This window comes from Macrobrachium rosenbergii, chromosome 49, assembly GCF_040412425.1.
Source record: "Macrobrachium rosenbergii isolate ZJJX-2024 chromosome 49, ASM4041242v1, whole genome shotgun sequence".
NCBI lineage: Eukaryota > Metazoa > Arthropoda > Malacostraca > Decapoda > Palaemonidae > Macrobrachium > Macrobrachium rosenbergii.
This window is the reverse complement of record NC_089789.1, coordinates 24,193,487-24,208,301: the sequence shown is the minus strand read 5'-3', so window position 1 is coordinate 24,208,301 and position 14,815 is coordinate 24,193,487. Positions and strand designations below refer to the sequence as shown.

General features: G+C 36.9%; 2 protein-coding genes across 5 annotated transcripts in view; one reads left to right on the top strand and one right to left on the bottom strand.

The window, feature by feature from the left end:
• lili (LMBR1-like protein) overlaps positions 1-4,863 on the top strand; it is a 128,071-nt gene extending 123,208 nt beyond the window's left edge. For both annotated transcript variants that reach the window (XM_067092926.1, XM_067092925.1), the window contains one exon: positions 112-4,863. In XM_067092926.1, coding sequence (XP_066949027.1) covers positions 112-217 — 106 coding nt within the window. In that variant the 3' untranslated portion in view covers positions 218-4,863. The remainder of the gene's footprint in view (positions 1-111) is intronic.
• Positions 4,864-6,330: 1,467 nt separating this feature from the next.
• LOC136832177 (pseudouridylate synthase TRUB1-like) overlaps positions 6,331-14,815 on the bottom strand; it is a 54,383-nt gene continuing 45,898 nt past the window's right edge. For all 3 annotated transcript variants that reach the window (XM_067092932.1, XM_067092929.1, XM_067092931.1), the window contains exon 7: positions 6,331-6,595. In XM_067092932.1, coding sequence (XP_066949033.1) covers positions 6,426-6,595 — 170 coding nt within the window. In that variant the 3' untranslated portion in view covers positions 6,331-6,425. The remainder of the gene's footprint in view (positions 6,596-14,815) is intronic.

The following is a 14,815-nucleotide window of genomic DNA, read 5'->3' as shown; positions in this document are numbered from 1 at the left end:
TTGTGTTTGTGTATTAGATTGAATCGTTGTTTCAAGTATCCCCTTAGAGTAGTTGTTATAGACATGATCATAGATATTGTACTGTGGACTGAAAAGTTCTTTGTTAAACAGGTTCAAGTTGATAGTGCTTTCCCTTGTGAAGAGGGATACTTTCAAATTGCCTGCACAAGTTATGAATGGGGGTATGATGAACCCTGGCAACATTAAAGAAGAGTAGCATATGGCTTAGAGAATCATTTATGCTAATGGTTCTCTTACATAAAAAAGGGAAAAAAGGCATTTATCCCTCACTGAAATCATGACATTAGATTAAATAATCTACTATGGTCTTTGCACAGACCTGGTGTTTCAGATGGGGTGTTATACTTTAAAGTACTTATCTGGTACAATGCATGATAATTATCCAATGTGGTAGTTTAATTGACCAGAGAAATAAGAGTGTGCCAGAAATAAGTTAAATCACAGATCTTGGTAAATGTTAAAAATGGAAAAAAGAACTTAACAACCAGGTCATTATGGCCCATCTGTTGAAGAATGTTCTCAAGGCCATGAAGATTATTCTTGTAATATATTTAAACTTTTTTTTATTTGTACACACACTGGATCACATTTAGTGACCATCCAAGTGGTAAATATTGCACTGTACTTCGTCTATAACTGTGTATGCAAAGTGAGGTGCATTTAGCAAGAGTGACTTTGAAAACAAGCAGTTAGGTTGGCAATTTAAATATAACTGGTGTTGTTTGTAGGAAAGTATATATATGTATTTGCTTGAAGTATCCAGAATGCAGTCTTTCAAAATGGCATTTTTATTAGTCAAATCAAAACTTGAAGAAAAGCATATGCAGTGAAACCTAATGAAAAGTATACATTTGAAGGTGGAAGTTATTGTTTATCTTAAGATTTCTGTTATCATTTGGGAGAAGTGATTAAGTGATATGTACATTATTCCTATATTAAAAGAAAATGGGGTTTTATACAATTTTTATTTATAAGCTTGATGAAGAAATAGAGAGGTGAATCTCTTTTCCATCTCTCTCATGTAATTTTTAAGTATGATGGGTTTCTTTTTAATAGGACTTAATTTTATTTCTCATTCTGTAACATCTGAATGGGTGAAAAGCTTGCTTATTTTGAATTTTACCAGATTTTCAAGATTTTCTTACTATTCAGCACTGCGCAGAGTAATAATCTAGATTTCTGGTCCCTGTAGAATATAAGGTGCATGTGGTATATCTGTTCAGTAAATTGAATATTAAATTTGATTCTTGGTACTTAACATCGAGTAATATTTTAAATTAGAATACAGTACATAAGACCCAAATTTCTGTTATAGAAGAATCAAATGTTCCAGTCATATAGTTATAAGAAATAATTATGTAACACAGGAATATTAAAAATATAGTGGCAGGTTTTGGCTAAAGCTCTTAAGTAGAAATATGTAGACTCCTGCAAGCAAACACTTGTAACCCAATTAATGATAAGCAATAGTTTTATTATAAGAAAGTGATATGAAGTTTGAAATATGAGAAATGTTATGGAATCATATCTTGCTACATGAATGCAGCTTTGTATATGGGTGTCTATTTGAACAATCATAAAAAAGAAAAAGTGAAGGGGTAAGGGTTGCAAAGTACATTTCTGTTCCATTTGCACTTGCAGACTTGAGATCTTCAGGTAATCTTTTAAGTCTGTGCCCCGCCAGATACAAATACAGCCGGATCTTCAGGTAATCTTTTAAATCTGTATCCTGACAGATACAAATAGAGCCATAAGGGTTTTCAGAATAGATGTGTGAGTTTTCCACTGTATACAAGTCTAATGACATGGTAATGTAAAGTAGCATTGCACTAGCCGGTTAAAGACTAAATAGAGAGTAAGTATGAGGCAGCAACTTATGATGACTCAAATTGCCAAGGTAGTTTTAAAATTTATCATCATATTGTTTTTAATGACCAGTTTCACATATCGAAAGACACAACACATACAGTACAACTATGTAAGAAGCCTTGAGTAATCTTCCAAATTTGACACAATATTATTTGTGGAATTCTGTTCATTGCAAATTGTCAAGTATTGGCAACTAGTTTGTCATAAGTAAAATTTCATTTAAGCCTTAACACCATAAGAGAAAAGCTGACATATGATAATGATTCTTATTAAAGTGTGCTTAGTTTTTTAGATGAGGGGTGGTAGCATAAGAATACAGTACTTTGTCAGTAACAGACTTAAAATTCTGTTACTGACAAAGTACTGTATTCTTATGCTACCACCCCTCATCAAAAAAAGTTAAGCACACTTTAATAAGAATCATCATCATTAAGACTTTAATGAAATTTTACTTACGACAAACTAGTTGCCAATACTTGACAATCTGCAGTGAACAGAATTCCACAAATAATATCGTGTCAAATTTGGAAGATTACTCATGGCTTCTTACATAGTTGTGCATGAAAGACTGCACTTACATTTAAGGCTTATTTTGCCACCTTAGTCATTAATAATCTGTTGGAAAAAATTTAGATTAATTTCATATTTTGAAATAATGGAATGCATGAAATTTGATCCACAGATTTATGCTAGCCTAAGAACCAGCCTCTAGCCGGTCTTTGGTTGAACAGCAGAGGAAGACAAATTTATTGATGGTCACTGCTGCTTTACCTCTTAGGTTTGTTTAGTGTATAACACAACAGTAATAATTAATTTTGAATGCATGGACTATCTACTCTGTCTAAATGCTAGTTATTGTTTAAAAATTTAGATATAACAAGAAAGGATCTTATGATTACGTGTCATGGTATTCAATATGGAAGAAAGTAAAGGGGTGCCCATTTTAATACATTATAGCAACATACTGCAGGTACATTGCCAGATAGACAACTGTAGTTATGTGGTAAGATTTGGAGCATAAATTTCTCAGTACAGACTGTTTCCATCTACATCAATTTTGACCAAGTGGGTCAGACGGTCAGTATGCTGTTACTTCCAACCAAAGATTGATGAAGGATAGGTAGTTCAAGTTTTTCCTTTTGTTCCATATATTTTGCACATGAAATGCAATTTGCTCAAAGATTTTTAATAGGCAGTTAATTCTGTGAGAGTTTCCTTTTTTTCAGAAATGTAATTATTTCAAAAGGAAGGCCTTGTATTGTAGTTTTAATACAAAAATTAGACACTAGCCCGATTTTTTTTTTTTTTTTTTTATACTGTGTACTGACTGTACACAGACTGACATAAAATGGTAATTTACTACCCAGAAGTCATTTTACACCCTATTTTCATATTACGTTTTAACTCCCCAAAGTGAATCTTGTTTAGTGTGTGAATTTTTGTTGTATTCTTCATGTTGGAATACATTTTGTGGAATGTGATTGTGAAAGTTACTGTGGACATACAATGCTTCTAGGTGGAATAAATTAATGGTGACAAATTTTGTCTGTTGTAGTCTTGGCTAAGTTTTCATCAAGCTTTGTTTTACATGACTACTTTGTAGAATTTACAAGGAAAAGATGAACTTGTCACTATAGAAAATTAATCTGGATTTTCTATGTGAAAATGTGATAATGGCATTAGTTGCAGTGTGATTAGATATTTTAAGGGATATATTTTGTAAAAGCCTTTATGAAGTGATTTTATTCCATTATCATCAGTATAACTACTTGCTTGAGTACCTCTCAATGGAAATAGCTTTGTTTATAATTTTATAGTGAATTACATTTTTTGTAGTTATATGTTGCATATAATGTAAATTACTATCGTAAATCTTTCTCAGACTAATCTGGTGATGACTCAAATAGGAGACATAATTTAAATTATAGGATAACTGATTTTGATTTTAAGCAAACATTCATACTAGATTGAATAATTTCTTAATATTCAAACATTTTCAGGTTAACTTAAGAGATGTAGGTTTTCTTCCAAACTTTGCTTTCTTCATGCTCACTCTGAATTCATCTTAGAAGCTAAGGGACCATATATTTTCATAGTAACTTTATAGGAGGTGTGATATTTAGGTAAACTTATCAAGAATTAAGTCTATGTGAGTTTGCCCTCCCTCACGATTCAAGTCTGTGAGATTTTCCTTCCTTTGTAACAGTACTGAAATGTTTACATAATTTTACCAGTTTGTATTTGAAACTTTTTTTTTTTTTATCTGATTGAAGTTTTGTACTTATATAATGTGTTGCTGATGTGTGATGCAGTGCATGACTGTAGTGGAAGATTTAAACATTATTGTGCATTCATATGCTTTTGTTCACATTTGGAAACAAGGGTATATTTATTTAATCCTAACACTCATATGGTGTATGGTTACCTTTTATGTTGAATGATTGGATTAATTTTCCTTTTACCTCATTTATCCAGATGACTTATCCAAAAATCTGGTGCTTGTATTTTTCTTTTTGGATTTCTTGTATATTTTAATATTTATTAATTTTAATGTAGTGATTCAGCTATATATTTTTATACAAATAAACCCTATTTCTAGTAATGCAGAAAGACTTGACTCTTAAAACTATTTCTTTTCACATCCTCTTTGTAAATAATAAGTATTTAGCCTTCATTTAAGATCTTCGCAAACATATCATAGGGTCTTTACTCAGTTTTTTATAGTTTAGTCACCTTTTTTGTAAATAATCATCCTTGTAGTATTTGTACTTCAAATTCACTGTTAAAATATTTTTGAACATTTTGCTCACTACTTGTGTAGGCTAAGTATTCTGTATAATAATTTTGTGTACACAAATCCTGGGATGGTACAAATTCACCAACATCCAGGTTACATTTTTTATATGCCTTTTTGTTTGTTATTTATGTATATAAGACTGTACAGCAAGACAATAAAAATATCTGTAATTTTAATTTTTTTTTCACTTCCTGCTTAAGGTGATCCCTTTCTATTAATGGTTGTTCCTTACAACAACACAAAACATTGCCTATTCTGCAAGAGCATTTCTCAGTGTGAGTTGGCATCGGTAACTGAACTTGGTAAGAAGGTGGTTAATTAGAAGTAGGCAAGTCAATGGGGATCTTTCCACTCACCTGCTGGAAGCATGCAGTTTCTTTATCCATAGTTGAGGTAAGATGGCTTGCTGCACTCTGAATGACCATCAAATTGAAATTTTTTCATCTTTGTAAGCCAATTTTATCTCCTTAGCATTAAGTGTAATCAATCTTGTTTTTCTGCATTGGCAGATTCTGAGAGGAGTGTGCCTATAGTCTCCTTTGCAGTAGAGAGGTTTGGCAGCAGTGGAAGAGGGCAAAAAGATGTTTGCAGGTTTCTTTGAAGAGAAGTATTCTGCCTTTGATACTACTGAATCTTTTTGGCTCCTCCTTCCCTGACTGTCCACAGGTGTGGGAGCAGAGGTCTCCTCAGGTGAGACTAGTGCCTATTCATGATTCACAACCACCTAACCATGCTTTGTTAAGTCCTATCAGAAATGTGACCTACTCTTGGTATTCCAGAAAGCTCTTTGTTCTCTGCCTTTTTGTATCACTTCTCTATGGCTAAGGGCTTGTCTGTTGCTGCTTGTGTTCCCATCCCCATTAAGAAGCTAAACCCCGCTGACCCTCCCATATTGGGAAATAGCCTTGCAGTATTAAACAGATCATACTCCTTCATCTGCTGTAGTTCCTGCCTCAACTAGTTCTTATGCAAGACTTGTGGACAGAGTAAGGTGAGAAAGTACAAGCACGCCTCTTCTTCCAACTTGTCATTGGGCTCTTCTTCTTCGAGCAGGAAGAAGAGGCCATCTAGAAAGTCTTCTCACAAAAAGTCATGCCAGGCTAAACATAAGTGCCTTACCCTCTGCAAGGACTGATGGCAGTGTTCACTTGCCTTTGGGTGATACGTCTGCTATAAGTAGAGCTGATGCAGGTTCCTATACGCTCAGAACCTCAAGTCTCCCAGCTACTTCCAATACCAGAGGATTGCCTTTAACTCTTCTGTACTTCAGCAAAGTTAGGCTTTTCAAATGATTACGCAAATGTGGTTGGGGTTCATGCAGGACAGGCCAATGCTGAACTGTGATGATATGCATGTGTGTGATCATGCAGATCTTCTGGGGGGTGCCCAGTTTTTCCAGAACCTCCCTAAATGTTGTCTCATATTGGATGAGATGCCTGACACAGCATAGACAATTAGTGCGATAACCATAGGTTAAACCACAAAATGGCCTGAAGCATTGTCCAGTCACTCCAACAGAGCAAATTCTACTGCAAGTACATCGGACGAAGGGAACAGGTCGAAAACTGAGTTACAAGTTTTTACCCAAACAGACAGACAGACACAGAAGTCAAGTTAAATAAAAGTGTGTAATAAAAGACATATGAATACAAAGACTACAAAGCCAAAAAATATTATAATATACAAATGAACTTGACAATACGATCTTGGGTAAAGTACAAGATACAGTTGATAATTCTTACCATTTATCAGCACTGAAAAAGTAGCTCTGTAGTTTACCTCTCCATTTACCTATACACCAGCTTATATGCTCTACATTCCACTGACTCTCAGAAAGAGCATCCTTTATGTGAAATGGACCTTGCTTTGTGCGTTGCAGTTCTTGAACATGTGCACAGCTTCCAACTGCTGTAAAATAAAAAAAATTTGAAGTAATTTGTATTTTTTCTCAAGTATATAAAACTGTACCTTTAACACAGAGGTAAAACTAGAATAGCTGTTGAACCTGGTAACAAGATCATTAACTGGTGGCTATGGGGGTGAGTGGGGAATACTTGCCGCTCACCTTCTGCTATAAGTCACTTTTTCCTTTGGCCACTGGGACATGCCAATTCCACACAAACAGATCCTTCCAGTACTTGAAAGCACTGAAATGGTCTGTCGCATGTAACCAGCCTCCCACATCCATTTAATCAGAAGGCTGCACACTCAGTAAAGGAATACCGCTGCAGAGTCAACTACACGTGCCCTGAGAGGCGGGAGCTAACAAGCATTTGCCAATGAGGATTGAAGGTTAATGCCCTCTCCCAACACCTGAGAGAGCATTCTGCTTTTGTACCATTCTAGGTATTCCACAGGTGAACAGGTGCATGCACATGCACTGCTATGCAATCCTAGAGCTGGTGTGTCATGAGAGTAAATAGTCATGAACCTACCCACCGTTGGCACACATCACAATCCAAGGATCAAGAGCGTGCCTAATGAGTAGGTAGTTTTGTGTCAACCAGGTGTACTCCCAGGGAAGCACAGCAGACTTCCTTGCACACAGTGATTTATGCATTTGAAGGGGGTTGTTCACATTACCCACGTGCTCAGCCTTGAGACACTTGCAGTGGGCAGGACAACCAGACTCATTTACAAGCAATCCCAAAGGATTAAGCAAAAAAAAAAAAAAAAAAAAGGAGCCTAAGTGGGTTGGAGTACGGTAGCCCATCCTTGCCCTGCCAGAGGCTAGACGATCAAGTGCAGGTGACTGAGTGCTTGTGTGAAACCAGATAGGACTTCTGCTGAGATATCTTATACTTCTTTTTCCTCCTCCTACAAAGGAAAGGAGACAAGGAGGATGAACTTGAAAAACAGCCCTTCCCTTCCTCACTTAGGTCTAGATGTGTACTCCTTTGAAGAGCTTTTAGTGGTGCTGGGAAGGAAGACTGCTGGTGAAAACAACAGCATTGAGCTCCTAGCAGTTGTAGCAACATTAGGTTATGTTGTAAGGTTTGCAGCAACAGCAGATGCAGCAGGTGACATCATACGGGTTGCAGCAACAGAAGACTTTGCAGACATCATAAGGGTTGCTGCAACAGAAGACTTTGCAGACATCATAAGAGTAGGTAAATGATCCCCCACCTCCTTTGATAACTCTCCCCCTCTCACCTGGGAGAGGGTATACTCAGGGAAGGGGAAGGAACGACTTCAGCAGCGTGGAGAAGAAAGTAGCTAAAACTTTAATGCTACTTCTACCAAGCCTCCCAACAGCAGTAAAATCTCCCATACAACAACACCACCTCATGAAAAACTGAGGGGATGAAGGCTATTTCTTGAATACAGAAAACTCAACAAAAAAACTATTTCTTGAATACAGAAAACTCAACAAAAAAACACAAGTTCAATTTAACTAGTCAGATGGAGCACAGCAATATGTCCTCATATGATGATGACCAAAGAAAAAGTTACTAGTGATGGAAAGGGAGTACTGTAATAAGCATTCTCCCACTTATCCCCAATAACCACCAATTAATGACCTTGTTACCAAATTCACTGATTGTTCCAGCTTGTGCTGTTTCAACTTGCACAAAATTTTCAAAAAGCAACAGTACATAAATGCAATAAATTGCTGATCTGTACAAATCAACACAGTGTAATAATAATTTAGAATTGCAAGCACAAAAAGTATGTATACTCTTTTGATACTTAAGGGGCAAACTGTTGGTTGAATTTTAAGAAATTATAAAAAATTGTTTTTTGATACTATAGCCGGTTTGTCCTTGAAGGAGTTACTCTTATGGTCCCCCTAGGGCTACATAGGACAGACCAACCAATATGGAAGAACTCTCTCATAGTTGGTTTTGTCCAGAATAGTGCCTTTGATAGAGACAGTGATAAGAGTATAAAAGGATTCAAGGGAAGAGGGCTCTTTCCTTTGCTTACAATGATTACCCAGTTTTCCTTCATCCTTCTCATGCAATGTTGCAACAGTGCACAAACTGGCCAAGATCATCATTAGCCTTTAGAGACTGAAAAAATCTAGAATTTAGGCCTAAAGCCAAGTGCTGGGACCTATGAGGTCATTCAGCACTGAAACAGAAAGTAACAGTTAGAAGGTTTGAAAGGTATAACAGGGGGAAAACCTTGCAGTTGCACTATGAAACAGTTGTTACAGAGGGTGGAAAGTCAGATGGGAAGAAAGAGAATATGAAAGGAGGTACAGTAAAAGGAATGAAACAGGTTGCAGCTAGGGGACAAAGGGACGCTGCAAAGACCCTTAAGTAATGCCTACAGTGCACCATGTAAGGTGAACTGACGGCACTAACCCCGTACAGGGTCATTACTCTTTAGGTCTGCTGTATGAGTCACACGCCCCCAGTTGTGCACTGGAACATTTTTGAAGGCAGTGTATATGAAATGCTGCAGTTATCTGCTGAGAAAAGCAAATATTGTGCCACCCAATTTACCTTTATACTGGTGGTATTTCAAATCAGATCTGCTTGACTAGCTTTTAATGGAATTGCAGAGCATTCCAAGACTGTATTATTATTGCAATACCCCAAGTCATGCATATCAACCATTACTATGCTGCTTGCTTAATTAGATGTCAAGGCTGCACATTTTTATAACCCTTTTCTTATGATATTCATGGGTTTTTTCTTGGAAGGATAGAAATTGCTCTTCTTTATTTATTAATATATTAAACAAGTTGAATGAGGTAATGGTACCTCTAGTTAACCCTTAAACGCCGAGCCTCTATTTACAAAAACGTCTCCCGTGTGCCGCGGCGTTCGGTGAGTTAGCGCCGAAGCGGAAAAAAAGTTTTTTTCAAAAAATCACAGCACGCTTAGTTTTTAAGATTAAGAGTTCATTTTTGGCCCCTTTTTTTGTCATTGCCTGAAGTTTAGTATGCAACCATCAGAAATGAAAAAAAATCATATATAAATATTGGAATTTATGACAGCGAAAAAAAAAACTCTTATATAATTGTATACAAATCGCGCTGTAAGCACAACAGTTAAAGCTAATGAGTTAATTTTTTTTAGTTGTACTATACACTAAATCGCGATGATTTTGGTATATAATAAATTGTAAAACGATCAAAGCAACACAGAGAAAATATCACAAAATGATGCATGAATTCTTAAAGCGCGGACGTAAAAAAATGTTTTTTTCAAAAATTCACCATAAATCGAAATATTGTGCTAGAGACTTCCCGTTTCTTGAAAAATGAAGCTAATTGATTGAATATTACTAGACTGTAAGTGTTTTAGCTTACAATTGCAGTTTTCGACTATTTCGGTCGAGTTAAAGTTGACCGAAAGTCTAATTTTTTCTATTGATCGTGATTTATATGAAAATATTTCAAAACTGATAAAAGCTACAACCATGAGTTATTTTCTGTTCTATTGTACATGAAATTGCGCACATTTTTATATATAAAACTTTATGTAACGACTAATATAAAACGGTGCAAATATTACGACAACGAGACTAAAGAATTTCGAGATGTTCGGCCGAGTTACAGCGCAGAGCGTAAGGAAAATTTTTTCAAAAATTCACCATAAATCGAAATATTGTGCTAGAGACTTCCAATTTATTGCAAAATGAAGGTAAACGATTGAATATTACTAGAATGTAAGAGTTTTAGCTTACAATTGCGTTTTTTGACCATTCGGTTGAGTTAAAGTTGACCGAAGGTTGAAATTTTGGCAGTTATCGTGATTTATGTGAAAATATTTCAAAACTGATAAAAGCTACAACCATGAGCTATCTTCTGTTGTATTCTACATGAAATTGCGCACATTTTCATATATAAAAGTTTATGTAATGACTAATGTAAAACAATGCAAACTTTACGACAACATGACGAAAGAATTTCTGAGATGTTCGGCCGAGTTACATGGCAAGAGACGTAAGGAAAAAGTTTTTTTTTTTTTCAGAAATTCACCATAAATTGAAATATTGTGCTAGAGACTTCCAGTTTGTTGCAAAATGAAAGTACATGATTGAATATTACTAGAATGTAAGAGTTTTAGCTTATAATTGCGTTTTTTTACCATTTCGGTCGAGTTAAAATTGACCGAAGCTTGAAATTTTGGCAGTTATCGTGATTTATATGAAAATATTTCAAAACTGATAAAAGCTACAACCATGAGTTATTTTCTGTTGTATTCTACATGAAATTGCGCACATTTCCATATATAAAACTTTATGTAACGACTAATATAAAACAGTGCAAACATTACGACAACGTGACGAAAGAATTTCTGGCGCGGACTCAAAGTTGACCGAAGGTTGAAATTTTGGCAGTTATCGTGATTTATATGAAAATATTTCAAAACTGATAAAAGCTACAACCATGAGTTATTTTCTGTTGTATTGTACATGAAATTGCGCACATTTTCATATATAAAACTTTATGTAATGGCTAATATAGAACAGTGCAAAAATTACGACAAAATGACGAAAGAATTTCTGAAATTTTCGGCTGAGTTACCGCACGGACGTAAGAAAAGTTTTTTTCAAAAATTCACCATAAATCGAAATATTGTGCTAGAGACTTCCAATTTGTTGCAAAATGAAGGTACATGATTGAATATTACTAGAATGTAAGAGTTTTAGCTTACAATTGCGTTTTTCGACCATTTCGGTCAAGTCAAAGTTGACCGAAGGTTGAAATTTTTTGTAGTCGACGTACAGTACGTCCACTTGGCACCCAACAGACAATTTTATTCGACGTATGATACGTCCAGTAGGCATTTAAGGGTTAAATAATGATTTTATGGGATGACACCAATACAGTAATTATATCACTGAAAGAATGTCACCCTCCAAATTGCTCTTATCCAATTGTCATAACCATGTACTTACAACGTCAGTCCATTTCAAGCAGGTGAATGTTTTGCTTGATAGATATATGGCACGCATCTGACCGTTTCTCATGGTTCTTGTCTTTCATTACTACAGAGTTGCTAATATGATAACCTAAAGGTTGCTTTCCCCAATGTAAACAGCATAATTTGCTGTTTGCCAATGGGACATCTCATACCACCTACCATAAACATAGCTTCACTTGTATAGAGCTGAGTTTAGGTAGTTTTTGGACATGTGCAAAATAAGCAACATGCTCATGGCAGTGAACCATGAAGAAAAGGTTTGATTTAGGCTAGCCCTTAGGTCCAAAGTTTCTGGTACAGCTCTTGCCAAGAGTATCCATGTTTCCAAGCAGATTCAATGTCCTGGACAATATGCCAAGACACTGAAACTGAAGATCTCCCAGTATGACTTCTCTGATGGAAATCAAGAGTCATACACTGGGATAGATGCCCTAGTATGGAGCGTGAAGTGAACTTTGCCAATGAACTTTTCCTTCTTGAATCTAGAAGACCCAAAGGCACGGACTTTGTTTTCATATGAGAGGGATCCCTGAGAAGAATATCTAGACTCCTCTATGCTATACCCTGATAAGGTCACCATTCTCTCCCTAAAGTACTTTTTACCAATGCAATAACCTGATGTTGAGAAGGAACCCCAATGATATCCACCCTCCTCCATCCTGAGGTTCCTGTACCTTCCAGGGACTATGACCCTTCATTAGAATCCCAAGCCTTTGCATGACAGCAACAATGGGCTACCAAGGCTCAATTTGTTCAGGACAGTGGTCCCAAATAAGAAAATTGTGCCCAAAGCTAGTATGTTTCAATACTGAGCAACACTACATCAAGAGATGCTGTTGAGGATTTCTGATAGGAAATCAAAACAGTTCTCAACACTATGTTGAAGGTTATCTCCAAGACTTTTTAAAGTCTTCCCAAAAGAGACTAGAAAGTCTTCAAAAATCACCTGTGCAGGGCTTAATCCTTGTAACAAAAAAAAAAAAAAAGTTTCTGGGAGCAAGCTAACAAAAACTCCAAGGCTAAAGAGAAATTAGGTCTGCACAGATCCCTTCAGAGTCAGAAGACTCGAGGAGTTATGACCCCTATTTTCAAAGTTTTGACTGGTTCTAATATCATGACCAGTTCAGACTGTAACTCCTTGAAGTCAGGAGGATCAGTGACACCAATACCTGCCCCTGATGACAGTACTTATAACCCTTGGCATGATCCCTCAATGTGTATCCTTTTGCCAGACAGCCAATAACTCACTAACAAAAGGAAAACATTGGTTGTGGTAGAGTATATGGAATTTTTCAGGATAGATTTGTTTTTCCCCAATACAGAATGGTACTTGGTTCCTCTATGAATGGGAGAAGTTCTAATTCAATGTGGCCACCCAAGAGTTTGGTGCCTTTATGGACAAAATCTCAGATGGGACTGCTACTTCTGAATTTCGGAGCCTCTTTCCTATCTTAGCCTCTTCCACCACTCTGAAAGTAACTATGAGGAGGCTCTCAGTCTTCTAAGACTGTTTTGGTTATGGTTGCAAAGACCTTTTTGCAAACTTTATGGTGGAGATCTATGAATTCACAGAGCATCACCTCAGGGCCCAAAAAGAGTTGTGTGCTGCAATTTCTGGATGACTACTGCTGTCCAAGTACTTTCACTAATTCTGTGGGACTTGGGCAGCTTCTATTGATCTGAAGGAGAAAAAATAACACATCCTTCTTACCATTCCCTTCCACTCCTCCATAAGGTTTTGGATAAGAAATGCCAGGTTTCAGATTCAAAGTCATGCCTTCTGCATTACATACCGGACAGAGAACCTTTACTAAATTAACAGCAATAGTTATCCAGGAACTCAGTAAAGAAGGCATGCAACTGGTAGCCTACCTAGACGATTGGCTAACTGGGGACTTAGCAAAGAAGTGTCTAAGAAACCTGAGTGTGATTGTTAACAGACTCTAGTCAAAAGGTTACTGTACTTGATAAACTGTAACACAGAGAGAGAGAGAGAGAGAGAGAGAAAGGTGAGCATAGTTTACAATGCATATATGAACTTTCACACAAACTAAATAAGGGATTTTGACAACGGAAAAATCTATTTCTGGGGGAAGACCTGTCACCCAGTGAAATGGTTCCAATAGCACACATTTCTAGGTATAAATATTGCTAAATATACCAGAGAAAAAAAGCTATCCATAATGCCAGGGTTACTACCCCTGGATCGATCACCACAAAGGTGTCAGTATGCACTAAGGGGTGAGTGGTAGCCACTATCACAGATGCTTTGCCCAACAGATCTCTCCATTCTCAAAGCCCCCAACATGGGAGAGCCGTTCTACCTCCTACCTCCCGTTTGCTGCCACCTACCACTCGCGCCCGCCATCTTCATCCCAAAATTAGCACCCTCCAAGCTTGGTATGCTATCTGGGTGGGAAAGGAAGCATAGGGATGGGTCACTGGGTGGCACAGGTCTTCCCCCAGAAATAGATTTTTCCATTGTCAAAATCCCTTTTCTGGGCTCGACCTGTGTCACCCAGTGAAATAGTAACAGAGAATCAGCCATACAATAGCTTGGTGGTACTGTAAGGACTGGGATATGAGTGACATACTGGCTAGGTGTTAACTGGTTTATTGGTTTTTCCTTACTGAGATAAATGTACAGAATCTTCGAAGATGTTATTGATGCGTGCGAGCGGTAATGTAGCATCTACACACGGACAGGTAAAACAGAGATAAAAGGTTCAGACATCTGTGTTTGTCAGCAGACAAACAGATGGCGATATCAAGAGACATCATTAACATACGGTAATGAAACATACATCAGTGGAAAGGCCAGGAAATTCTACATATGGCCAATTGCATGAGATTCAAGACAGATTAATGGATACAATGCAATAGCATAATAAATGTGAAATGGAGAGACCTTTGGCGTCTTCACAAACAGAAACATACACACAGTTTGATACAGAAGATTCGTTGGAACATTATGAGTACATGATTAGAATGCTTGCATGGCAATGCAAGTAGTGGTGATTGTACATACATTAAGACAACAATGCTTAGGGAAAAACAGACGGAAATATTGTATGGTTGAAATCGCGTTCCTGTAGAGAAAGAATATGAGACGCTCCTGTTTTGTCCTGTCGACTCCGATGATGACAATCAACGAACACACGAACACACACGTGTTTGGAAGAGACAGCGTCGGGGCTCTTACAAGTACTCTCCCCCAAGACGTGTGTAATGTCTGATTGTTTGG